This window comes from Oncorhynchus keta, chromosome 28 (genome assembly GCF_023373465.1).
Source record: "Oncorhynchus keta strain PuntledgeMale-10-30-2019 chromosome 28, Oket_V2, whole genome shotgun sequence".
NCBI lineage: Eukaryota > Metazoa > Chordata > Actinopteri > Salmoniformes > Salmonidae > Oncorhynchus > Oncorhynchus keta.
The window spans coordinates 65,861,625-65,889,162 of record NC_068448.1 but is presented as its reverse complement, the minus strand read 5'-3'; the positions used below and the strand labels follow the sequence as shown (position 1 = coordinate 65,889,162).

Sequence of the window (27,538 nt, the reverse complement as noted above, 5' to 3'; positions counted from 1 at the left end):
TATTGTGGTTATTTAGGACTAGAATTCGTTTTACAGTCAGGAATTCAGAATACAGACTTCAGCAAACAAGACACAGTTGATTGACGATGATGATGATGATGATGATGATGATGATGATGATGATGATGATGATGATGATGATGATGATGAAGATTGTCATGCTGTTACTACTATTTAGGATGATCTTGATGAAGATGGTGTGTGTGATGGTGATGATGATACACAGTGATGATGATGCCCTAGGCTACATTAAGTACTTATAGAACATAAAGGCATTCTTCGTTTTATGGCACATTAGCCTGAAGATACAATAACACTTAACCTAACCTTGGATCGAGTATTTTTCTCAGCACACCAAGTGTGCGTGCGCGTGTGTGACATTGTGGGCGTCCCTGTTTCCAGGAGAACCGCCCGCCGCTCGTGCTGCTTGGCCACTCCCGGGGAGCGCGAGACTACACTGTTTCGGGCGCTTTGCTTTGCTGTCTCAGTGTGTATGCGAATGTGCTCACTGCTCTCTCGTGGAGTGTGTGTGAGTTTTCACCATTCACCCGTGCAGGGGGCCGGTATAAAGCATGTAGTACCTGGATCACCTCGGGGTCTCGAGCCGTATTCCCACCGGGATCAAACGGAAAAACGGATTATATTACCCATTGTGGAATAGTATTAATGGACGCCTAACGGGGATCTAACGGGGGACTATAACGGCTGGAGGGGAGAGAGGGTTTCTCTTCTCAGTAAATGATCGGAGAGGAAGCTTCCATTTTGAGAGAGAATCATGGCGAGCGACTCCCCTGCCCGGAGCCTGGATGAGATAGACCTGTCAGCGCTACGGGTAAAGAGAGTGTGTGTTTTGATTGAGTGTGTGTTCGTGATAAAATGGAGACTGTATGAATGAGACAAGGCGTCTCGAGCACCTGACCCATCCCCCGTTAACGACAGTCTCTCTTCACCTTACCGACTGTGTGTATGTCTGTGTGTGGTTGGCGTCCTCGAACCATCGTTAACGGCCATGCACGCGACAACATCCGCTGATCAGATATAATTAATTTGGATCAACCGACGTCTGCTATAGCCTACTACAGCGATGCGACATAACAGCGATGCGACATAACGAGGGGGGGGGGTACAGGGGTATAGAAAAGGAGTTGATTTGTTCCTCGTCTCTCCTCGGTAATGGCAACTCCCTCCCACGCGCTTTAGAACCTCGGAAAGCTTTTTCTTCTCAACAATTGGAACGTGATGTAATGGAGCCCTGGGCCTGTGTACTGTAGTATAGCCCCCTCTGTATTTGGGGCAGATGTTAAACTGTCAGTCGTGCAGCCTCACGCCGCCCCACACACACACACACACACACACACACACACACACACACACACACACACACACACACACACACACAGCCTACACACACGGTTGAATAATATTAGAGATATCAGCAGAAGCGGTTTCCGCCATTTCGTGGCATTGTGGGGAGTCCGTGACAGCGGCCTCATAGCACTAGTGTCTGTTGACAACCTTTAGTCTTGCTGGGTGAGATGAGAGGCTCATTACAGGCAGATCGTTACACAACATGATCTTACCTGCAGTACCTGGATCAAGCCTCAACATGACCCAACAATGCTGTGTGTGTGTCTGTATGTGTGTTTGCTTGCTTGCTTGCATTTTCCCTAATATGGCAATGGCTGTGAATGATGCACATACTATGCAAATACATACACATTTGCGGAATCTTTGGACTGTGTAAATCTGGCACATCCAACAGCACATCGACTTATTCATCCTCTCTCTTGAGAAATGTAGCCAAACAATTTGCAGAGCTCTCTCTTTCTCCCAGCCTGTCTCTCTCACTAGTTATCTCTCTATCTTCTCCATCTACCTCTGATAGATGTGTGACAGTTATTACACACACACACACACACACACACACACACCTGGCCTCTCTCTCTCTCTCTGAGCTCATGTCCAGAGTCTGCGGTGCGACTGGAAATGAGGTCACAGAAAGCTAGGGAGGATTTCAGTGTTGTGCACACTACCCATGATAGATGGGCATTTACTCTTCCTGGTCGGTCTCACTTCCCCTAGACCAGGGATGTTAAGCAAGACCTGATGAGAAGCCCTAGACAACCACGCAAAGGCACTATGGAGTTATTTTCCCTGGTTGACACCGACATGCTCAGGAAAGTGATTTCACAACTTAAGCCTTCTACCTGCCTTCTCAATCCTATCCCCACCACCTCCTTCAAAACTGTTTTTAATTGCATATCTGAAGAAGTGCATGCTATTATTATTATCTGACCTTGCTGGTTGTCTATGAACGTTTGAACATCTTGGCCATGTACTGCTATAATCTCCACCTGGCACAGCCAGAAGAGGACTGGCCACCCTTCAGAGCCTGTTTCCTCTCTAGGTTTCTTCCTAGGTTCTGGCCTTTCTAGGGAGTTTTTCCTAGCCACCGTGCTTCTATATCTGCGTTGTTTGGGGTTTTAGGCTGGGTTTCTGTATATCACTTTGTGACATTGGCTGATGTTAAAAGGGATTTATAAATACATTTGACTAATTCATTACTTTTCACAGGCACTTTCCCTCTGCACTAAAAACGGCTATGATGAAACCTGTTCTGAAGAAAAGTTATCTAGAGTCTTCAGATCTTAGCAATTTCCGACCAGTCTCCATTCAACCAGTTGAGTTTATATATATTACCCCTTAGTAGTGTTATCAGAAAGCACAGCATTGCCCTCCCGAGTGGCCGAGCTGTCTAAAGCACTGCATCGCAGTACTTGAGGTGTCAATACAGACCTGGGTTTGATACCAGGCTGGTTCACAACCGGCCGTGACCGGGAGTCCCATAGGGCGGCGCACAATTGGCCCAGCTTTGTCTGGGTTAGGGGAGGGTTTGGTCGGTGAGGCTTCACTTGGCTCATCGCGCTCTAGCGAGTCCTTGTGGCGGGCCAGGTGCCTGCAGGCTGACTTTGGTCGGCAGTTAAACAGGGTTTTCTTCAACACATTGATGCAGCTGGCTTTCGCGTTAAGCGGGCAGGTGTTACAACTTCTTAGCTATAGCCCCCTTTTCCCCCAATTTTTGCCTAAATGACATACACAAATCTACCTGCCTGTAGTTCAGGCCCTGAAGCAAGGATATGCATATTCTTGGTACCATTTGAAAGGAAACACTTTGAAGTTTGTGGAAATGTGAATTGAATGTAGGAGAATATAACACAATAGATCTGGTAGAAGAAAATACAAAGAAAAAAACAACTGGTCTTTTTCTACCACCATCTTTGAAATGCTATCCAGCACTCTGGTTGTAATTCTGATAGTGTCCATAAGATGGCAGCGGTGTATGTGCAAAGTTTCAGATGGATAATTTGAAGTATGAGTGAACTACAATACTTTGTGTTAAGTCCTCAGGTACATTTGGGCAAATCGTGAAGGAGACATTCTTATTAAATTTTTCTCCAAGAATATCGTCAAATCTATATACTTGGACTTGATTTAGCTTTCTAAGTATTAGTAGCCATATTATAAGTTCAACATTTGCAAAACAACCAGTTTTCATAACTTCATAACTCTGAATTAGAGGTCGACCGATTATGATTTTTCAACACCGACACCGATTATTGGAGGACCAAAAAAAGCCGATACCGATTAATCTGACAATTTTATTTATATATATATATATATACATTTTTTAAATGTCACCTTTATTTAACCAGGTAGGTTAGTTGAGAACAAGTTCTCATTTGCAACTGCGACCTGGCCAAAATATAGCAAAGCAGTGTGACACAGACAACAACACAGAGTTACACATGGAGTAAACGATAAACAAGCCAACAACACAATAAACAAATCAATGACACTGTAGAAAACATAAACTCTATATACAGTGTGTGCGAAAGGCATGAGGAGGTAGGCAATACCTAGGCCATAGGCGCGAATAGTTACAATTTAGCAGATTAACACTGGAGTGATAAATGAGCAGATGATGATGTGCAAGTAGAGATACTGGTGTGCAAAAGTGCAGAAAAGTAAATAAATAAAAACAGTATGGGGATGAAGTAGCTCAGTTGGTAGAGCATGGCGCTTGTAACGCCATGGTAGTGGGTTCGATCCCCGGGACCACCCATACGTAGAATGTATGCACACATGACTGTAAGTCGCTTTGGATAAAAGCGTCTGCTAAATGGCATATATTATTATATTATTATATTATTATATTATAAGTAGATAGATTGGGTGGGCTATTTACAGATGGACTATGTACAGCTGCAGCGATCGGTTAGCTGCTCAAATAGTTGATGTTTAAAGTTGGTGAGGGAAATAAGTCTCCAACTTCAGCGATTTTTGCAATTCGTTCCAGTCACTGGCAGCAGAGAACTGGAAGGAAAGGCGGCCAAATTAGGTGTTGGCTTTGGGGATGATCAGTGAGATATACCTGCTGGTACGTGTGCTACGGGTGGGTGTTGTTATCGTGACCAGTCAACTGAGATAGGGCGGAGCTTTACCTAGCATAAACTTATAGATGACCTGGAGCCAATGGGTCTGGCAACGAATATGTATCGAGGCCCAGCCGACTAGAGCATACAGGTCGCAGTGGTGGGTGGTATAAGGTGATTTGGTAACAAAACGGATGGCACTGTGATAGACTGCATCCAGTTTTCTGTGTAGAGTGTTGGAAGCTATTTTGTTGATGTTATATCCGAAGTCGAGGATCGGTAGGATAGTCAGTTTTCCTAGGGTAAGTTTGGCGGCGTGAGTGAAGGAGGCTTTGTTGTGAAATAGAAAGCCGATTCTAGATTTGATTTTTGATTGGAGATGTTTAATATGAGTCTGGAAGGAGAGTTTACAGTCTAGCCAGATACCTAGGTATTTATAGTTGTCCACATATTCAAGGTCGGAACCGTCCAGGGTGGTGATGCTAGTTGGGCGGGCGGGTGCGGGCAGCGAACGGTTGAAAAGCATGCATTTGGTTTTACTAGCGTTTAAAAGCATTTGGAGGCCACGGAAGGAGTGTTGTATGGCATATATATTTGTAATAATGACAATTACAACAATACTAAATGAACAATGTACACTTTTATTTTAACTTCATATAAAACATCAATAAAATCTATTTAGTCTCAAATAAATAATGAAACATGCTCAATTTGGTTTAATAATGCAAAAACAGAGTGTTGGAGAAGAAGTTAAAAGTGCAATATGTGCCATGTAAAAAAAGCTAACGTTTAAGTTTCTTGCTCAGAACATGAGAACATATGAAAGCTGGTGGTTCAATAATCCCAGTTAAGAAGTTTTAGGTTGTAGTTATTATAGGAATTATGACGCGTCAACTATTTCTCTCTATACCGTTTGTATTTCATATACCTTTGACTATTGGATGTTCTTATAGGCACTTTAGTATTGCCAGCCTAATCTCAGGAGTTGATAGGCTTGAAGTCAAAAACAGTGCTGTGAAGCAAGCTTTGCTAAGAGCTGCTGGCAAACGCAGTAAAGTTTGAATGAATGCTTACGAGCCTGCTGCCGCCTACCACCAGTCAGTCAGACTGCTCTATCAAATATCAAAAATGTATAGACTTAATTGTAATAAACAAAGAAATACGAGCCTTTGGTCATTAATATGGTCAAATCCGGAAACTAAAACAAAACGTTTATTCTTTCAGTGAAATACAGAACCTTTCCATATTTTATTGAACAGGCGGCAACCCTAGGTCTAAATATTGCTGTTACATTGCACAACCTTCAATGCTATGTCATCATTATGTCAAATTCTGGCAAATTAGTTTGCAACGAGGCAGGCGGCCCAAACTGTTGCATACATATACCCCGACTCTGCGTGCAATGAACGCAAGAGAAGTGACACAATTTCCCTAGTTAATATTGCCTGCTAACATTAATTTACTTTAATACACTTTCTTTGCAAATTGAACGAGTGGAAATACAAAATCGATCGTGCATGCTATATGGACCCTTTTAGGATATGAAAAATGATTTTATCTAACAAAACAACACTTCATGTTTTCTCTGGGTCCCTTTGGATGATAATAATTCAGAATGTACAGTTGAAGTCGGAATTTTACATACACCTTAGCCAAATACATTTAAACTCAGTTTTTCACAATTCCTGACATTTAATCAAAGTAAAAATTCCCTGTCTTAGGTCAGTTAGTATCACCACTTTATTTTAATAATGTAAAATGTCAGAATAATATTAGAGAGAATGATTTATTTCAGCTTTTATTTCTATCATCACATTCCCAGTGGGTCAGAAGTTTACATACACTCAATTAGTATTTGTTAGCATTGCATTTAAATGGTTTAACTTGGGTCAAACATTTCAGGTAGCCGTCCACAAGCTTCCCACAATACGTTGGGTGAATGTTGGTCCATTCCTCCTGACAGAGCTGGTGTAACTGAGTCAGGTTTGTAGGCCTCCTTGCTCGCACACGCTTTTTCAGTTCTGCCCACAAATTTTCTATTGGATTGAGGTCAGGGCTTTGTGGTGGCCACTCCAAAACCTTGACTTTGTTGTCCTTAAGCCATTTTGCCACAACTTTGGAAGTATGCTTGTCCATTTGGAACCAAGCTTTAACTTCCTGACGGATGTCTTGAGATGTTGTTTCAGTATATCCACATAATTTCCCTACCCCATGATGCCATCTATTTTGTGAAGTGCACCAGTCCCTCCTGCAGCAAAGCACCCCCACAACATGATGCTGCCACCCCCGTGCTTCACAGTTGGGATGATGTTCTTCGGCTTGCAAGCCTCCCCCTTTTTCCTCCAAACATAACGATGGTCATTATGGCCAAACAGTTCTATTTTTCATCAGACCAGAGGATATTTCTCCAAAAAGTACAATCTTTGTCCCCATGTGCAGTTGCAAACCATAGTCTAGCTTTTTTATGACGGTTTTGGAGCAGTGGCTTCTTCCTTGCTGAGCGGCCTTTCAGGTTATGTCGATATAGGACTCATTTTACTGTGGATGTAGATACTTTTGTACCCATTTCCTCCAACATCTTCACAAGGTCCTTTGCTGTTGTTCTGGGATTGATTTGCACTTTTCGCACCAAAGTACGTTCATCTCTAGGAGACAGAACGCATCTCCTTTCTGAGCGGTATGACGGCTGCGTGGTCCCATGGTCTTGGCTGATTTCTTTTTATTTTCCCATGATGTCAAGCAAAGAGGTACTGAGTTTTGAAGGTAGGCCTTGACATGCATAAACAAGTACACCCCCAATTGACTCAAATGATGTAAATTAGACTATCAGAAGCTTCTATAGCCATGACACAATTTTCTGGAATTTTCCAAGCTTTTTAAAGCCACAGTCAACTTAGTGTATGTAACCTTTGACCCACTGGAATTGTGATTAAGTGAAATAATCCGTCTGTAAACAATTGTTGGAAAAATGACTTGTGTCATGTACAAAATAATGTCCTATCTGACTTGCCAAAACTATAGTTTGTGAACAAGAAATTTGTGGACTGGTTGAAAAACGAGTTTTATTGACTCCAACCTAAGTGTATGTAAACTTCCGACTTCAACTGTAAGTATACATTTCACCTTCCGAGGTGAATTATTAAACTTATCGCGGTGAATAAAGTGTTTTGTTGTTAGGAGCTCTCCTCACAATAGCATGGACTTTTTCCACAGTAATAGCTACCGTAAATTGGACAGTGCAGATATATTAACAAGAATTTAAGCTTTCAGCCGATATAAGACACTTATATGTACCGACATTTGTTGTTTCTCTAAAATCTGCGATCTTGACCTAATGCGCTGAAGGGACGCCGATCCTGAAGAAGTTTTGAGAAATGTGGTTTGGCAGGTCATGCTCTGGAGGAGTTGCAGCGGTGAAGCAATATTGTAATTGGATCGCAATTGGATCTCACAAAATTGGGGAGAATAAGGGGGTAAAAAAATAAAAATAAACACAGCATTAATTATCACTGCTTTGCCAATGATACACAACTTTACATTTCTATGTCACCATTGATACATGGTTAGACTGTATTCGTGATTTAAATACTTAGATGGCTCACAACTTCAGCTAAATCAAAACAAGCCCGAGATACTTATTGTTGGAGTGAAAGCACAGAGAGATTCTGTCCGCACATTTTAATTTGTGGGCAATAAAGATAAAACGCCAAGTAAAAAACCTAGGTGTCATTTTAGATTCTGAACTCAATTTCGAATCACACATTAGGAATTTTTCAAAAATAGCTTTTTACCACCTGAGGTGCATTGCCAAGGTGCATCTGTTTGTCTCTCAGGCTGATACAGATCGACTCATCCATGCTTTTATTACAAGCAGGCTTGACTACTGTATTGCTCCCCTGTCTGGTCTGCCCAAGAAAGCCATTGGTCAACTGCAAAACATACCGAATGCTGCAGCACGGGTACAGAGTTTAGTGTGTCAAATCGGAGGGCATGCTGTCCGGTCCTCTGACAGTCTCTATGGGGGTGCCACAGGGTTCAATTCTCGGGCCGACTCTTTTCTCTGTATATATCAATGATGTTGCTCTTGCTGCGGGCGATTCCCTGATCCACCTCTACGCAGACGTCACCATTCTGTATACTTCCGGCCCGTCCTTGGACACTGTGCAATCTAACCTCCAAATGAGCCTCAATGCCACACAACACTCCTTCCGTGGCCTCCAACTGCTCTTAAATGCTAGTAAAACCAAATGCATGCTTTTCAGCCGGACTAGCATCACCACCCTGGATGGTTCCGACCTAGAATATGTGGACATCTATAAGTACTTAGGTGTCTGGCTAGACTGTAAACTCTCCTTCCAGACTCATATCAAGCATATCCAATATAAAATCAAATCTAGAGTCTGCTTTCTATTCCGCAACAAAGCCTTCTTCACTCACGCCGCCAAACTTACCCTAGTAAAACTGACTATCCTACCGATCCTCGACTTCAGCGATGTCATCTACAAAATAGCTTCCAACACTCTACTCAGCAAACTGGATGCAGTTTATCACAGTGCCATCCGTTTTGTCACTAAAGCACCTTATACCACCCACCACTGCGACCTGTATGCTCTAGTCGGCTGGCCCTCGCTACATATTCGTCGCCAGACCCACTGGCTCCAGGTCATCTACAAGTCCATGCTAGGTAAAGCTCCGCTGTATCTCAGTTCCCTGGTCACGATGGCAACACCCACCCGTAGCACGCGCTCGAGCAGGTGTATCTCACTGATCATCCCTAAAGCCAACACCTCATTTGGCCGCCTTTCGTTCCAGTTCTCTGCTGCCTGTGACTGGAACGAATTGCAAAAATCGCTGAAGTTGGAGGCTTTTATCTCCCTCACCAACTTCAAACATCTGCTATCTGAGCAGCTAACTGATCGCTGCAGCTGTACCTCATCCCCATACTGTTTTTATTTATGTACTTTTCTGCTCTTTTGCACACCAATATCTCTACCTGTACATGACCATCTGATCATTTATCACTCCAGTGTTAATCTGCTAAATTGTAATTATTCACCTACCTCCTCATGCCTTTTGCACACAATGTATATAGACTCTCTTTTTTTTCTACTGTGTTATTGACTTGCTAATTGTTTACTCCATGTGTAACTAACTCTGTGTTGTCCGTTCACACTGCTATGCTTTATCTTTGGCCAGGTCGCAGTTGCAAATGAGAACTTGTTCTCAACTAGCCTACCTGGTTAAACAAAGGTGAAATAAAAATATTTAAAAAACTGACCAAGACCAGACGGAGAGAACACATTACACCGGTTTTAAGGTCTCGGCACTGGCTGTCTGTTAGTTTTACAATTCATTTTAAGTTTCCTCAATTGGTTTTTAAACCAATCCACGATTGTGCACCCCAATACATATCAGACATACTTTTAAGTTATGTACACAGGAGGTCCCTCAGGACTTCTGACACTGGCCTTTTAACTTTCCCAAAGCCTAGGACCAAGAGGAATGGAGAGACAGCCTTTAGTTACTATGCCCCCAGCCTCTGTAATAACCTGCCAGTGAACCTGAGGGAGGCCGAAACTGGACATATTTAAAAGAGATCTTAAAACACACCTTTTTCGCTTGGTTTTCCTTAGGGTTCGTTCAGTTTATATTGTTTTTCTTTAGTATTTTGTCCTATTATGTTTGTTGTGTAGTAAATATTTTTATTTATAGTTTTTTTCCTTTTTTTTCTGTGAAGCACATTGAAACGCAATGTAAGCTGATATAAGACAGGTAAATTAACAAACCTGGCATAGGGCTATAAAATGCGAAATTGTAAACTAACGTGCGTTTGATACTAGCGCCGCCTTAACGCCAGCCGTTAATAGCACCCATAATCTCATATTTATGGTTTAATATCTAATGCTCTCATCTAGAGGGGTTAGTGACTAGGGGGTTAGTGGCTTCACTCCCTGAGAGTTGTTTATATCAAGGGCCATTTAGAGATCAAAGATTAAAGGAGGAGACTAATACATTAATCAACTTCCAGACACCCTCATAACTTGAGTGGTATGAAGCAAGAAAATTTGCAGAATATTCATATTGACATTGCTATTAACGCACACATACACACGCATAGGCACACACACTCACGCCAAGCCATGACTCCAATGCTTTCTCCTTTCTCACACACACGTGTGAGGAGACATCTATGTGTGTGGTGGTGCTAGTTAAAAGACAGAGAGGTTGTGTGTAGATGTCAACCTGTCTCTAGAGCAGTGTTCTAGGTTTTGAAGTGCTTCTGTTTGACCTTGAATAAAATCCCATCTGGGAGTATGTGGCTGATTTTTTTCAGCTCCACTATTCCCTGCTCTGCCCCTATCTCTATCAATCTCTCTCTTGCTCTCTTCCCCTCTCTCGCTTTCACATACACAAACCCTCTATGAGTCTATGTAGTCACAGTGTAGCGCTATAGATCTCAAGTCCGACTGTGTGTGTGCTCTTACTGTGTGTGTGTGTGTGGGGGGTCAGATTCCACAGGATCTGAATTCTTGAGTAAAGAGTTTCAATGCTTGACTAACTATTCTCTCTTCTCTCTTCCCTCACTCCTACTCTCCTGCTCTCTGCTCCCTCCAGGACCCTGCTGGTATATTTGAGCTAGTGGAGTTGGTGGGAAATGGAACCTACGGGCAAGTCTACAAGGTAAGACACACCCCTCACCACACTCAATCTACAGCATGCCCGAGGACTCCTCCCACTTGGGCTCTGTCACCAAAGACAGTATAGTATGAAGATAGGCACAAACTGCTTTCCAATAGAAATCCCTGATCCCACTTGTAGGCGACGTTATGGCAATGTTGGCTAGCTAAGCTCGTCCGTAGAAACTAGATGTCGACCGATTATGATTTTTCAAAGCCGATACCGAGTATTGGAGGACCAAAAAAAAGCAGATAGCGATTAATTGGTTGATTTTTATATATATATATTTGTAATAATGACAATTACAACAATACTGAATGAACACTTATTTTAACTTAATATAATACATAAATAAAATTCAATTTAGTCTCAAATAAATATTGGAAGATGTTCAATTTGGTTTTAATAATGCAAAAAACACAGTGTTGGAGAAGAAAGTAAAAGTGCAATATGTGCCATGTAAAAGAGCTAACGTTTCAGTTCCTTGCTCAGAACATGAGAACATATGAAAGCTGGTGGGTCCTTTTAACATCAGTCTTCAATATTCCCAGGTAAGAAGTTTTAGGTTGTATTTATTATAGGAATTATAGGACTATTTCTCTCTCTACCATTTGTATTTCATATACCTTTGAATACTGCATGTTCTAATAGGCACTTTAGTATTGCCAGCCAGATCTTGGGAGTTAGACTTGATAGGCTTGAAGTCATAAACAGCGCTGTGCTTCAAGCATTACAAGATCTGTTGGCAAATGCAGGAAAGTGCTGTTTGAATGAATGCTTACGAGCCTGCTGCTGTCTACCACCGCTCAGTCAAACTGCTCTATCAAATATCAAATCATTCATAGACTTAATTATAATAAAGACACAGAAATGCGAGCCTAAGGTCATTAATATGGTTAAATCTGGAAACTATCATTTCTAAAACAAAACGTTTATTCTTTCAGTGAAATACGGAACTGTTCCATATTTTGTTGAACGGTGACAACCCTAAGTCTAAATATTGCTGTTACATTGCACAACCTTCAATGTTATGTCATAATTATGTAATATTCTGGCAAATTAATTACGGTCTTTGTTAGGAAGAAATGGTCTTCACGCAGTTCGCAATGAGCCAGGCAGCCCAAACTGCTGCATATACCCTGACTGCTTGCACTGAACGCAAGAGAAGTGACACAATTTTCCTAGTTAATATTGCCTGCTAACATGAATTTTACCTTGGCTCCTTGCTGCACTCTTGTAACAGGTGATCTCCTCGTGGAGTGCAATGTAATCGGCCATAATCGGCATCCAAAAATGCAGATTACCGATTGTTATGAAAACTTGAAATCGGCCCTAATTAATCGGCCATGCCGGCCTCTAGTAGAAGCACGTTATCTGGTCTAACGGTCGTCTCACGTCAACATGTTGAGCTGTCTGTCCTGCAGCCTTATACTGACACACACAGCCTGCACACACACACGGTTGAATAATATAAGAGATAACCGCAGAAACGGGTTCTGCCATTTCTTGTGTGTGTGTGTGTGTGTGTTTTGACAGCCTTTAGTCTTGCTGGGTGAGATGAGAGGCTCATTACAGGCAGGTCGTTACACAACATGATCTTACCTGCAGTACCTGGATCAAGCCCCAACATGACCATGGCAGTGCTGTGTGTGTCTGTATGTGTGTTTGCATCTTCCTCATATTCCTCATATCGTCAATGACTATGCAAACCCACACACATGTACACTACTGGTCAAAAGTTTTAGAACACCTACTTATTCAAGGGTTTTTCTTTATTTGACTATTTTCTCCATTGTAGAATAATAGTGAAGACATCAAAACTATTAAAAAACACATATGGAATCATGTATATTAACCAAAAAAGTGTAATACTTTTGACCAGTAGTGTACATACAAATTTGCTGTATCTTTTGGAGTGTGGCAATCGAGAAAATTAGTAACTAACGAAGAATTTTTCACTTCTCTCATTGACTTCTCAAACCCCAAACCACTGTTTTGTCTGCTTTGCAAACATTCCCGGAAGTGTTGCGATGTTGCACCTGTGGGTTTACAAATGTTGTGGTGCCTCCTTCCACTGACCTGTTAGAGCTTAACAGTGAGGAGCTGAGAGCTGATGAGTTTTATTTGTCGACATGTTTTTCACTTCAGGGCCCGATTGAGAATCAACTCCTGGCCCCTAAACCCAAGCACTTGTGTAGATCTGAAAACACAAAGTGTAGCTAGTACTTCTTACCTCTTCAATCTCCAAGAAACAATGGGTTTGGTGCTAGGGGTTGTTTTTGGACAGGGCCCAGGTATCGATGCGCTCGGTTGCACTTTTAAAAAATGTGTGCCTTTATTTAACTAGGCAAGTCAGTTAAGAACAAATTCTTATTTACAATGATGGCCTAGGAACAGTGGAAACTGCCTTGTTCAGGGGCAGAACGACTGTTTTTTACCTTGTCAGCTCGGGGATTCGATCTTGCAACCTTTCGGTTACTGGCCCAACGCTCTAACCACAAGGCTACCTGCTGGTTACTGGCCCAACGCTCTAACCACAAGGCTACCTGCTGGTTACTGGCCCAACGCTCTAACCACAAGGCTACCTGCTGCCCCAAAAGCACTTGCTTTCTCTGCCAGTGGCTGTTTTAGGTCAAATCGCTCTGATTGCAGCCAGGGTTGGCTGAACAGGGAGTCTGTTGCACACTGTTTGTCAGGCAGAGATGGGTAGGTTCGTGTGAAGCTGTAGGCCTATTTGTTTCCATGTTATCTATCTTTTCACTGGAAGACAAATTGGTAGGTCTCATAGCCCCTTCAGTCCTTCTCTCTTCCTCTATCTCTCCATGTCTCCATGTCTGTCTGTCTTGGTCTCTGTTTTTGTCTCTGTCTGTGTCTCTCTCTCTCTCTCTCTCGTGTGTTGGGTCTAATCAGTAGAGTTAAAGTACTCCAACAGATCAGGAATGTGAGGCATGTCTGAACCAATGAGTGTTTTTATGCCTCAGGACACCTATAAAGGGAGTATTCTGTCCTTTTCTTTCCACACACACACCCCTACACACACACACACACACACACACACACACACACACACACACACACACACACCCATTACCGCTCTATCCAGTTCAATTATGTTTTTTCCATTTCGATGTCTATTGATTCAAGTATTATTTTATCTGTGTTATACACTGAGTGTACAAAACATTAGGAACACATGCTCTTTCCATGACATTGACTGACCAGGTAAATCCAGGTGATACCTTATTCATTTCACTTGTAATATCCACTTCAATCAGTGTAGATGAAGGGGAGGAGACAGGGTAAAGAAGGATTTTTAAGCCTTGAGACCATTCAGACATGGATTGTGTGTGTGTGCCATTCAGAGGGTGAATGGGCAAGACAAATGATTGTGCCTTTGAACGGGGGTATGGAAATAGGTGCCAGGCGCACCGGTTGTTGGGTTTTTCACACTCTACACTTCCCCATGTGTATCAAGATTGGTCCACCACCCAAAGGACATCCAGCCAACTTGACACAACTGTGGAAGTCAACATGGGTCAGCATCTCTGTGGATCACTTTCAACACCTTGTCGAGAACAGAAGAGTGACTTTTAACAGTTTGGTTCAGCTTCTCTGTGGAACACTTTCAACACCTTGTCGAGAACAGAAGAGTGACTTTTAACAGTTTGGTTCAGCTTCTCTGTGGAACACTTTCAACACCTTGTCGAGAACAGAAGAGTGACTTTTAACAGTTTGGTTCAGCTTCTCTGTGGATCACTTTCAACACCTTGTCGAGAACAGAAGAGTGACTTTTAACAGTTTGGTTCAGCTTCTCTGTGGAACACTTTCAACACCTTGTCGAGAACAGAAGAGTGACTTTTAACAGTTTGGTTCAGCTTCTCTGCCTGTCAAATACATTCAGTGTGTCTGATGCAATACTTGGAAACAGCTACGGTGTTTGTGTGTGTTGTAACCCCAGCTCACATGTCTGCCTGTCTGGACCACCGTGTAAAAATCCCTGTGACTTAACAACGTGCCAGGCCTGTTGCTAGGCTACCATGAGGAAGTGCTTCTATGTGTTATGGCAGTGATGTGGGAATTGTTCCTCACTATAAAGGCAAACACTCAATCCGCATCTTATCTTCCGTGATGTTTTTTGTATTATTTAACTTCCCTCGTGTAAAGTAGCTGCCTCTGCTGGCAGCTGATATACAGCAGATCTAGATGGAGCCTTGTCAATGCACATCAGAGGCAGTCGTTTGTGTTGGCCGGCTGGCCGGTCAGCCATCTTGGTCAGGCTGAGAGCTGGGCGACAGCCTGTGGCTCTGGGACCAAAACACACAGATTACAGGATGGTAATGTTGGCAAAACTGATTTATTTCAGATTCTCTCGCTCTCTCCCTCTCTTTTTTTCAGGGTCGGCATGTCAAAACAGGCCAGCTTGCGGCCATCAAAGTTATGGACGTCACTGGCGTAAGTCACATGTGCGCACACACACACACACACACAAATATAAAGAAAGCTATCCCAAATTGTTCTCAACTGTGTTTGTATCACTATAAGGTCTGTGTGTGTGTGTTCCAGGATGAGGAAGAGGAGATTAAAGCAGAGATCAACATGTTGAAGAAGTACAGCCACCATCGGAACATTGCTACCTATTACGGTGCCTTCGTCAAGAAGAACCCACCTGGTATCGACGACCAGCTATGGGTACGTACGTGTTTGCATGTGTGCATGACTGTCAGTTCTGTTCAGTTTGGTGTGTGTTCATCTCTCTGTGTCTCTCTCTGTCTCTCTGTAGTTGGTGATGGAGTTCTGTGGGGCAGGCTCGGTGACCGATCTGATTAAGAACACCAAGGGGAACTCTCTGAAGGAGGAGTGGACTGCCTACATCTGCAGAGAGATCCTCAGGGTACCACCCTCTATCTAGAACTAATGCAATCAACACATTTGGAATGAGACCTACTGAAATAATGTCTTCTAATTACCAACCTCTATCTCTCTCTCTATTGCTAGGGTCTGACCCATCTCCACCAACACAAGGTCATCCACAGAGACATCAAGGGTCAGAACGTCCTGCTGACAGAGAACGCAGAGGTCAAATTGGGTGAGACAGACATGCAGGCAGACATGCAGGCAGACATGCAATGCAGGCAGACATGCAGGCAGACATGCAGGCAGACATGCAGGCAGACATGCAGGCAGACATGCAGACAGACAGGCAGGCAGGCAGGCAGGCAGGCAAACTGTTTAAACTTGTGTGTGTTCCAGTGGATTTCGGTGTGAGTGCTCAGTTGGACCGTACTGTGGGGAGGAGGAACACGTTTATAGGAACGCCCTATTGGATGGCTCCTGAAGTCATCGCCTGCGACGAAAACCCTGAGGCCACCTACGACTTCAAGGTACCTTAGCAGACTGTGTGTATATAAGTGTGTTTGTTTCAGGGTTATTTTCCCTTGTCATCTCCTCCATCCCTACTAACTTATTGCTCTCTCTCTCTCTCTCTCTCTCTCTCTCAGAGTGATCTGTGGTCTCTGGGTATTACAGCTATAGAGATGGCAGAAGGAGCACCGCGTAAGTACCAGCGCCAACCACAACACAGGCTGGCACAACACCGTGACATTAGACACGATCAGACGTTGTGTGCCTTGGTTGGAGGTGTTGTGGTTTGTTATTGGGGGTATTTTGAGATGGGTATTGTGTGTTTGTGTCAAGGCTCTGGTGTTAACCCTTTCTTTTCCTCTATGCAGCACTGTGTGACATGCACCCAATGAGGGCTCTCTTCCTGATCCCCAGGAACCCCGCCCCCAGACTCAAGTCCAAGAAGTGGTGAGTTACCAAAAACACACACACACATTCACACAAGCATTCACTATGTTATCACTGTGTGCGTTCAGGTCTAAGAAGTTCCAGTCGTTCATTGAGAGTTGCTTGGTGAAGAGTCATGGTCAGAGACCCAACACAGAGCAGCTGTTGAAGCACCCCTTCATCAGAGAGCTGCCCAACGAACGACAGGTTCGCATCCAACTGAAGGACCACATCGACAGAACCAAGAAGAAACGCGGAGAGAGGGGTGAGACATACAACAGAGGGCTCAGATCCCACTGTGTCGGCCATTGATGTGTGTTTGTAACTGCTTAATGTGTGTGTTTCTAACCGCGTGTTACAGATGAGACAGAGTATGAGTACAGTGGCAGTGAGGAAGAGGAGGAGGAACGGGACATGGGGGAGCCAAGGTAGGGTGCTTGTGTTCTTTTTCTGTGCTTGTGCATACATGTGCTGGTGTGTGCATGCGTATTTGCTTCCAAATGAGATTTACGCTCATCAACCTTCCCTCTCCTATCCCTTCTCTCATTCGTCCTTGTCCAGCTCCATCATCAACATCCCTGGGGAGTCGACGTTGAGGCGGGACTTCCTGCGGCTGCAGCTGGCCAATAAGGAGCGTTCTGAGGCTCTGAGGAGGCAGCAGTTGGAGCAACAGCAGAATGAAGAACACAAACGCCTCCTGTTGGCAGAGCGACAGAAACGCATAGAGGAGCAGAAAGAGCAGAGAAGGAGACTGGAGGAGGTAGAGCGCTGTTGGGAAGAGCAGCATGATCTATGATGCACACCTGAACCCTACTCTGCTCCCTCAGATCCTTTCTGTTCACGTTGCATTTTCCAGCACAGCTCAGCTTGATAACATATCTGGGGCCAGCTTTGAAAACCTATATAAAAAAGATGCTCACCCTACAACATTCATTCTCTGTCTCTTTCTGTCTCTCTCACTCCCTCCATCTCTCTCTTTCTCCAACAGCAACAGCGTAGGGAACGTGAGATGAGGAAGCAACAGGAGAGAGAGCAGAGGAGACGCTATGAAGAGATGGAACAACTACGGAGAGATGAGGAGAGGAGGCACGCAGAGAGAGAACAGGTACACACACAGGTAACACTCAAGTGCGCACACACTCTCTCCTCTCTCTCTCTCTCTTTCTCTCTCTCCTTCTCCTCTCTTCTCTCTTCACTCACACTCACACACATTCTCTCACACACACACACACTCTCTCACTCACATCAACTAGGATTCACCCCATTCTGTCAGAGCTATTTTGCAGTCCAGATATAGACTTAACATAGACCAGTCATGAGGCTGACATTTAGGTGTTATGAAGCTACATGTCCCAGGCCAGGTGTAGTAAGGGTCTGGGTCAAGGATCCGGATGGTTCTGTTTCACTAACGCTTCTCTTTCGCTCCGTGTAAATTTCAGTCTCTAAAACATCTTGTTTTTTTATCTTACACACTTGATTCAATACTAAGACTCTCTCTCACCCTCTCTCTCTCTTCTCCCTTGTGTCCCTCTTACCACGTCTCCTCTCTTCTATGTTGGATTTAATCTTTACTTCTGGTTCTTTCTCTCTTTCAGCAAATCTTCTCCTTAATCTGTCTGTGTACAACCTCTCACTCTTTCTTTGTCCATCTTCTCTTCTCTCCTTTCTCCTCCTCTCTCCACGTCACTCTATTTCTGCCTCCTCCGACTGCTCTGATGACTCACATGGCTGCTCTCCTACTGCTCTGATTGGCTGATATCCTGGCCATCTGGCCTGTGATTGGTTAGGAGTATATCCGTAGGCAGCTGGAGGAGGAGCAAAGACAGCTGGAGATTCTACAGCAACAACTACTCCAGGAGCAGGCCCTACTGATGGTAACCTCTCACCCTTGACCTCTCATCCCTGAGTCCTCAGCCTATCACTGCTAACCCTTTACTCAATGGTGTGTCCAGACCTTTTTAGGGGGCCATAACAGACCCAGTTTAGGGGGCCATAACATGGTTCAACACCAGTCGAGGCTGGTGACTTGAATAATTGAGCAGGACGCACCGCACAGACTGCAAAGCTTCTTTGGAAAACTGTCTAAGACATAGTTTTAACCTACAACATTTATTAACGGCATTTCTAGTAAAATATTATGGGGAATGGGATTAGGATAGTTCTTCTAGGGAGTAGCAGTGCAGGACGGGCTCATCATGGACGGTGATGAGAAGACGAGCTCAACTCTTCCTCGAGACATGCCACTTCTTCACCATGGCTATCTAGCTCTCTACTCCTACTCCACATCTCAGTAGAGCCTCCACAACAACCCCAAAGCTCTCTACTCCTACTCCACATCTCAGTAGAGCCTCCACAACAACCCCATAGCTCTCTACTCCTACTCCACATCTCAGTAGAGCCTCCACAACAACCCCATAGCTCTGTACTCCTACTCCACATCTCAGTAGAGCCTCCACAACAACCCCATAGCTCTGTACTCCTACTCCACATCTCAGTAGAGCCTCCACAACAACCCCATAGCTCTGTACTCCTACTCCACATCTCAGTAGAGCCTCCACAACAACCCCATAGCTCTGTACTCCTACTCCACATCTCAGTAGAGCCTCCACAACAACCCCATAGCTCTGTACTCCTACTCCACATCTCAGTAGAGCCTCCACAACAACCCCATAGCTCTCTACTCCTACTCCACATCTCAGTAGAGCCTCCACAACAACCCCATAGCTCTCTACTCCTACTCCACATCTCAGTAGAGCCTCCACAACAACCCCATAGCTCTCTACTCCTACTCCACATCTCAGTAGAGCCTCCACAACAACCCCATAGCTCTCTACTCCTACTCCACATCTCAGTAGAGCCTCCACAACAACCCCATAGCTCTCTACTCCTACTCCACATCTCAGTAGAGCCTCCACAACAACCCCATAGCTCTCTACTCCTACTCCACATCTCAGTAGAGCCTCCACAACAACCCCATAGCTCTCTACTCCTACTCCACATCTCAGTAGAGCCTCCAAAACAACCCCATAGCTCTGTACTCCTACTCCACATCTCAGTAGAGCCTCCACAACAACCCCATAGCTCTCTACTCCTACTCCACATCTCAGTAGAGCCTCCACAACAACCCCATAGCTCTCTACTCCACATCTCTGTGTAGCCTCCACAACAACCCCATAGCTCTCTACTCCTACTCCACATCTCAGTAGAGCCTCCACAACAACCCCATAGCTCTGTACTCCTACTCCACATCTCAGTAGAGCCTCCACAACAACCCCATAGCTCTCTACTCCTACTCCACATCTCAGTAGAGCCTCCACAACAACCCCATAGCTCTCTACTCCTACTCCACATCTCAGTAGAGCCTCCACAACAACCCCATAGCTCTCTACTCCTACTCCACATCTCTGTGTAGCCTCCACAACAACCCCATAGCTCTCTACTCCTACTCCACATCTCAGTAGAGCCTCCACAACAACCCCATAGCTCTGTACTCCTACTCCACATCTCAGTAGAGCCTCCACAACAACCCCATAGCTCTCTACTCCTACTCCACATCTCAGTAGAGCCTCCACAACAACCCCATAGCTCTCTACTCCTACTCCACATCTCAGTAGAGCCTCCACAACAACCCCATAGCCCTCTACTCCTACTCCACATCTCAGTAGAGCCTCCACAACAACCCCATAGCTCTCTACTCCTACTCCACATCTCAGTAGAGCCTCCACAACAACCCCATAGCTCTGTACTCCTACTCCACATCTCAGTAGAGCCTCCACAACAACCCCATAGCCCTCTACTCCTACTCCACATCTCAGTAGAGCCTCCACAACAACCCCATAGCTCTCTACTCCTACTCCACATCTCAGTAGAGCCTCCACAACAACCCCATAGCTCTCTACTCCTACTCCACATCTCAGTAGAGCCTCCACAACAACCCCATAGCTCTCTACTCCTACTCCACATCTCAGTAGAGCCTCCACAACAACCCCATAGCTCTATTGTGGCGCCAGCATAAACATTGTGCCGTTGCGTTCCTCCCCTTGTAAACCGTGAGCGTGTGTGTGTGTAACTACAGGAGTACAAGCGTAAGCAGATGGAGGAGCAGCGTCAGGCAGAGCGTCTCCAGAGACAGCTGCAGCAGGAGAGAGCCTACCTGGTGTCCTTACAGCAGCAGCAGCAGCAGCAGGAGCCACGGCCACAAGACAACAAACAGCTGTACCACTACAAAGACACAGCCCCCAATAACGACAAACCTGCCTGGGCCAAGGAGGTACTGTTGATACACTCAGCACTTGTACATGGGTTCAGCTCATGTGGTTACACCAGCAGTATAGTTTGAAACATTGACATTGTCTCCTACAATGATCTGTCTTTCTCTTTCTCGCTTCCAAAAGCAGAATTGATGTTTTCTGAAGAATTGGAGCCCTGTAGCGTTGCTATGTCTGAACTTTAAGATATCTGACAACGTCTCTCTCTTACTCAGGCACACACAGCGTCTCCGTCATGGACAGATCCTCTACTGGTTTATGTGTTTGAAAAGTTTTGTTCAGGTTCTGCCATGGTAATGTGTGTGTGAACTGACAGTATGTCCACCTGTATGTATGTGTGTGTGATGTTCTGTATGACGCCCCCTGTCTCTAGGTGATGCGTCGAGCCCAGAGTAACTCCCCTCGTATACCTCCCAAGAAGCACCACTCCTTTAACCTGCCTGGAGACGCCAGCCTATCACACCTCCTCCTGCTCCCTGGTTACAACCCCCGCTCCCGCCCCCCCTCCTACCCCGCCCAATCAAGTCACTCCAGGGAGAGGCTCCTCCAATCTGAAGGCCATAATGTGACTGTTCCGTGTATACGTGTGTCCTGCACCTCTGATCCTGCCCCTGACTCCTCTTATCCAATCCTGCTTCATCCCGAGGCCAGAAGGAGGAGCCCTGAGGGAAGAGTCCAGGAGTCTAGGGGGAGGAGTCCAGGTCGACTGGTCAGTCAGGGAGACATACCCACTTCCTGTTTGTCTAACACACTTCCTTCCCCTCTCTCTCTCCAGAGGTGGACTAACATTACTTGACTGGTGTGTCTGGGGAAGCTCTCTTTTCCTAACCTCCTTTCTTCTGGACATGACTCTCCTGTCCCTATTAACCATTTTCTCTTCCCTTGCACCAGGAGACGGACTCCTGAAAAAACCCTGCCTGGAATGTTCTATGTTCTAGAATGGTGGCTGGTGTTTTCTACAACAACTTCTTTCCCTCTCTAAGTTCTGGTGCCTGGCATCTTTTAGAATGGTCATAGATGTACTTTCAGAGACTAACAGACTTGTCATTTCTAGATTATGGTCTGTAAGTGTGCCATGAACCCCTTCCTCCCATCTCTCTCTTCCTCTAGTCTTTACACCCGACTGATCGGTCTCCTTCAGAATCTCAGCTCTTCAAACTGAGTGTTTTAGTCTGCTTCATGTTCAGGCACCAGGCTTCTCTCAGGGACACACTGCAGCTCCTGATTTAGCCTAGATCCAGGCCACACACACCACCAGGCTTGCCCCCCAGTGGCCACTGTGGGCTGATGTAGGCCAGCCGTGGCTATATCTGTCTCAACACACATGGGTGTATCTGCTTCCCTCTGGACGCCCATACACCAGTACATACACCGGTACACACACACACCGGCATGTACACACACACATGCACACTGTACCAGGTTTGTCTCTGGGTTTCTCCTCCATGGTAACGGCTCTGAGGGAAACTGGAGGTTTGACACACGTCACCCAAGACACACAAACATACAATGATAAATCAGTCACTGACGGCCAATATAAATGATTGTGCTCTAACTTTGTGTGTGTGTGTGTGGCAGGTGGAAGAGCGTTCCAAGCTGAACAGACAGAGTTCTCCAGCACTGCAACATAAAGTGTCCAACCGTATCTCTGATCCATCCCTGCCCCCCCGCTCAGAGTCATTCAGCAGTGGGGGCATACAGCAGGCCCGAACACCCCCCATGCACCGCCCCGTAGAACCACAGGTGTGTGTGTGTGGGGGAGTGGAAGTGTGTGGGTGCATGTGTACAGTATATGTAGGTGCACGTTTACCCTTTATGATGTTTGTTTCTCCTCCTTTCATTTTTCCTTCCCCTCCCCCTCTACTTTCCTCACCTCCTTCTCCTCTCCCCTCCCCCTCTACTTTCCTCACCTCCTTCTCCTCTCCCCTCCCCCTCTACTTTCCTCACCTCCTTCTCCTCTCCCCTCCCCCTCTACTTTCCTCACCTCCTTCTCCTCTCCCCTCCCCCTCTACTTTCCTCACCCCCTTCTCCTCTCCCCTCCCCTTCTACTTTCCTCACCTCCTTCTCCTCTCCCCTCCCCCTCTACTTTCCTCACCTCCTTCTCCTCTCCCCTCCCCCTCTACTTTCCTCACCTCCTTCTCCTCTCCCCTCCCCCTCTACTTTCCTCACCTCCTTCTCCTCTCCCCTCCCCCTCTACTTTCCTCACCTCCTTCTCCTCTCCCCTCCCCCTCTACTTTCCTCACCTCCTTCTCCTCTCCCCTCCCCCTCTACTTTCCTCACCTCCTTCTCCTCTCCCCTCCCCTCTACTTTCCTCACTTTCTCCTCTCCTCTTTCCTCTCCTTCTCTCCCCTCCCCCTCTACTTTCCTCACCTCCTTCTCCTCTCCCCTCCCCCTCTACTTTCCTCACCTCCTTCTCCTCTCCCCTCCCCTCTACTTTCCTCACCTCCTTCTCCTCTCCCCTCCCCTTCTACTTTCCTCACCTCCTTCTCCCCTCCCCCCCCCCCTCTACTTTCCTCACCTCCTTCTCCTCTCCCCTCCCCCTCTACTTTCCTCACCTCCTTCTCCTCTCCCCCTCCCCCTCTACTTTCCTCACCTCCTTCTCCTCTCCCCCTCCCCCTCTACTTTCCTCACCTCCTTCTCCTCTCCCCCTCCCCCTCTACTTTCCTCACCTCCTTCTCCTCTCCCCCTCCCCCTCTACTTTCCTCACCTCCTTCCCCTTTCCACCTCCCCCTCTACTTTCCTCACCTCCTTCCCCTCTCCTCTCCTCCGGCTCCTCATCTCTTCCTCCTCTACACCTGCTCCTCTACCTGCCTGGTGCTGATGTTTGATCCTGCTCCTCTACCTGCCTGGTGCTGATGTATGATCCTGCTCCTCTACCTGCCTGGTGCTGATGTATGATCCTGCTCCTCTACCTGCCTGGTGCTGATGTTTGATCCTGCTCCTCTACCTGCCTGGTGCTGATGTATGATCCTGCTCCTCTACCTGCCTGGTGCTGATGTATGATCCTGCTCCTCTACCTGCCTGGTGCTGATGTATGATCCTGCTCCTCTACCTGCCTGGTGCTGATGTATGATCCTGCTCCTCTACCTGCCTGGTGCTGATGTTTGATCCTGCTCCTCTACCTGCCTGGTGCTGATGTATGATCCTGCTCCTCTACCTGCCTGGTGCTGATGTTTGATCCTGCTCCTCTACCTGCCTGGTGCTGATGTATGATCCTGCTCCTCTACCTGCCTGGTGCTGATGTATGATCCTGCTCCTCTACCTGCCTGGTGCTGATGTATGATCCTGCTCCTCTACCTGCCTGGTGCTGATGTATGATCCTGCTCCTCTACCTGCCTGGTGCTGATGTATGATCCTGCTCCTCTACCTGCCTGGTGCTGATGTTTGATCCTGCTCCTCTACCTGCCTGGTGCTGATGTTTGATCCTGCTCCTCTACCTGCGTGGTGCTGATGTATGATCCTGCTCCTCTACCTGCCTGGTGCTGATGTATGATCCTGCTCCTCTACCTGCCTGGTGCTGATGTATGATCCTGCTCCTCTACCTGCCTGGTGCTGATTTATGATCCTGCTCCTCTGGTCTGTTATGGTCTGGTCCTGGTCTGGTCTTGTCAGATGGCCCACCTGGTGCAAGTGAAGTCCCATGGTCTGTCTGGGTCCCAGTCTCTCCACGACCCTGCAGGGGTCACAGGCCTGTCCCCTTCCCCATCCTCCGGCCGCCCCCCCATGCCCCGCCAGAACTCTGACCCTACCTCAGACACCCCTCCTTCTATACCTCTTCCCCGCCTCGCTCCCCCCCTCGACAAACTGGACCGCAGCTCCTGGCTACGAACAGACCTAGACCTACCTCCTAAGGTCTGCATGACAATGTCTGTTTGATTTTGGCTGGAATACAATGTCTCAGAACTTTTATGGACCCTTTGTTTATCTCAAATCACTATGTACAGTTGAAGTCGGAAGTTTATATACACTTAGGTTGGAGTCATTAAAACTCCTTTTTCAACCACAAATTTCTTGTTAACAAACTATAGTTTTGGCAAGTTGGTTAGGACATCTACTTTGAATGACACAAGTAATTTTTCCAACAATTGTTTACAGACAGATTATTTCACTTATAATTCACTGTATCACAATTCCAGTGGGTCAGAAGTTTACATGCACTAAGTTGACTGTGCCTTTAAACAGCTTGGAAAATTCCAGAAAATAATGTCATGGCTTTAGAAACTTCTGCTAATTTACATAATTTGAGTCAATTGGAGGTGTACCTGTGGATGTATTTCAAGTCCTACCTTCAAACTCAGTGCCTCTTTGCTTGACATCATGGGATTTTTTTTTTTTTAAATCAGCCAAGACCTCAGAATAAATTGTAGACCTCCACAAGTCTGGTTCATCCTTGGGAGCAATTTCCAAATGGCTGAAGGTACCACGTTCATCTGTAAAAACAATAGTGCGCAAGTATAAACATCATGGGACCACGCAGCTGTCATACCGCTCAGGAAGGAGACGCGTTCTGTCTCCTAGAGATGAACGTACTTTGGTGTGAAAAGTGCAAATAAATCCCAGAACAACAGCAGAGGGCCCCGTGAAGATGTTGGAGGAAACCGGTACAAAAGTATCTATATCGACAGTAAAATTAGTCCTATATCGACAACCTGAAAGGCCGCTCAGCAAGGAAGAAGCCACTGCTCCACAACCGCCATAAAAAAGCCAGACTACGGTTTGCAACTGCACCTGGGGACAAAGATTGTACTTTTTGGAGAAATGTCCTCTTGTCTGTTGAAACAAAAATAGAACTGTTTGGCCATAATGACCATTGTTATGTTTGGATGAAAAAGGGGGAGGCTTCCAAGCCGAAGAACACCATCCCAACCGTGAAGCACGGGGGTGGCAACATCATGTTGTGAGGCTGCTTTGCTGCAGGAGGGACTGATGGACTACACAAAATATATGGCATCATGAGATAGGAAATTTATGTGGATATATTGAAGCAACATCTCAAGACATCAGTCCGGAAGTTAAAGCTTGGTCGCAAATGGGTCTTCCAAATGGACAATGATCCCAAGCATACTTCCAAAGTTGTGTAAAAATGGCTGAAGGACAACAGTTAAGGCATTGGAGTGGCCATCACAATGCCCTGACCTCAATCCTATAGAAAATGTATGGGCAGAACTGAAATGGCGTGTGCGAGCAAGCAGCAAGGAGGCCGTCAAACCTGGCTCAGTTACACCAGCTCTGTCAGGAGGAATGGGCCAACATTCACCCAACTTATTGTGGGAAGCTTGTGGAAGGCTACCTGAAACGTTTGACTCAAGTTAAATAATTTAAGGCAATACTACCAAATACTATTTGAGTGTATGTAAACTTCTTAACGGGATCGATATGACAACAGCCAGTGAAAGTGCAGGTCGCCAAATTCAAAACAACAGAAATCTCATTATTCAAATTCCTTAAATACATACATGTATCTTATACCATTGTAAAGGTAATCTTGTTGTTAATCCCACCACAGTGTCCGATTTCAAATAGGCTTTACAGCGATAGCACCACAAATGATTGTTAGGTCACCACCAACTCACAGAAAAACACAGCCATTTTTCCAGCCAAAGAGAGGAGTCACAAAAAGCACAAATAGAGATAAAATGAATCACTAACCTTTGATGATCTTCATCAGATGACACTCATAGGACTTCATGTTACACAATACATGTATGTTTTGTTTGATAAAGTGCATATTTATATAAAAAAAATCTCAGTATACATTGGCGCGTTACGTTCACTATTTACAAAAACATCCGGTGATATTGCAGAGAGCCACATAATTTTACAGAAATACTCATTATAAATGTCGATGAAAATACAATTGTTAGACATATAGATATGCCTCTCCTTAATGCAACCACTGTCAGATTTAAATAAAAAAAACTTTACGGAAAAAGAAAACCATGCAATAATCTGAGAACGGCGCTAAGAAAAAAAACAAAATTATCCACCATGTTGGAGTCAACAGAAATCAGAAATAACATTATAAATATTTCCTTACCTTTGATGATCTTCATCAGAATACACTCCCAGGAATCCTTGTTCCACAAATGTTTGATTTGTTCAATAATGTCCATTATTTATGTCCAAGTAGCTACTTTTGTTAGTGTGTTTAGTACACAAATCCAAGCGCTCGTACAGGTCTAGCCGAACGTCGTAGAAACATTTCAAACTAATTATAGAATCAATCTTTAGGATGTTTTTATCATAAATCTTCAATAACGATCCAACCGGAGAATTTCATTGTCTGTAGAAAAGCCATGGAACGCAGGTCGCTATCATGTGAAATGCGCATGACCAGGACCTGGCTCTCTGCCAGATCACTGACTCAAAGAG

General features: G+C 45.3%; 1 protein-coding gene and 1 long non-coding RNA gene across 23 annotated transcripts in view; one reads left to right on the top strand and one right to left on the bottom strand.

Annotated features, from left to right (window-relative positions):
- The first annotated feature begins 448 nt into the window (after nt 1-448).
- The window catches only part of LOC118361690 (TRAF2 and NCK-interacting protein kinase-like), a 59,429-nt gene continuing 32,339 nt past the window's right edge, over nt 449-27,538 (top strand). For 2 of the 10 annotated variants that reach the window (XM_035741828.2, XM_035741824.2), the window contains exons 1-18: nt 451-832; nt 11,049-11,114; nt 15,507-15,563; nt 15,675-15,800; nt 15,892-16,002; nt 16,107-16,197; nt 16,362-16,492; nt 16,610-16,664; nt 16,841-16,919; nt 16,988-17,163; nt 17,260-17,326; nt 17,460-17,658; nt 17,887-18,015; nt 18,686-18,772; nt 20,974-21,168; nt 21,540-21,875; nt 22,745-22,909; nt 24,779-25,018. In XM_035741828.2, coding sequence (XP_035597721.1) covers nt 776-832; nt 11,049-11,114; nt 15,507-15,563; nt 15,675-15,800; nt 15,892-16,002; nt 16,107-16,197; nt 16,362-16,492; nt 16,610-16,664; nt 16,841-16,919; nt 16,988-17,163; nt 17,260-17,326; nt 17,460-17,658; nt 17,887-18,015; nt 18,686-18,772; nt 20,974-21,168; nt 21,540-21,875; nt 22,745-22,909; nt 24,779-25,018 — 2,367 coding nt within the window. In that variant the 5' untranslated portion in view covers nt 451-775. Of the gene's footprint in view, nt 833-11,048; nt 11,115-15,506; nt 15,564-15,674; nt 15,801-15,891; nt 16,003-16,106; nt 16,198-16,361; nt 16,493-16,609; nt 16,665-16,840; nt 16,920-16,987; nt 17,164-17,259; nt 17,327-17,459; nt 17,659-17,886; nt 18,016-18,685; nt 18,773-20,973; nt 21,169-21,539; nt 21,876-22,744; nt 22,910-24,778; nt 25,019-27,538 lie in introns of all 10 variants that reach the window. The other 8 variants (XM_035741830.2, XM_035741825.2, XM_035741832.2 and 5 more) reach the window with 8 other exon arrangements.
- On the bottom strand, nt 22,921-24,772 carry LOC127912865 (uncharacterized). 13 transcript variants are annotated; one of them, XR_008083745.1, is made up of 5 exons: nt 24,079-24,772; nt 23,685-24,043; nt 23,537-23,573; nt 23,225-23,446; nt 22,921-23,150 (listed from the first exon to the last, which is right to left on the bottom strand). It is a non-coding gene; the product is annotated as an uncharacterized LOC127912865 (long non-coding RNA). The 13 variants fall into 13 exon arrangements; XR_008083743.1 differs by having other exon boundaries at nt 23,685-24,078; nt 24,114-24,772; XR_008083749.1 differs by having other exon boundaries at nt 23,685-24,218; nt 24,254-24,772.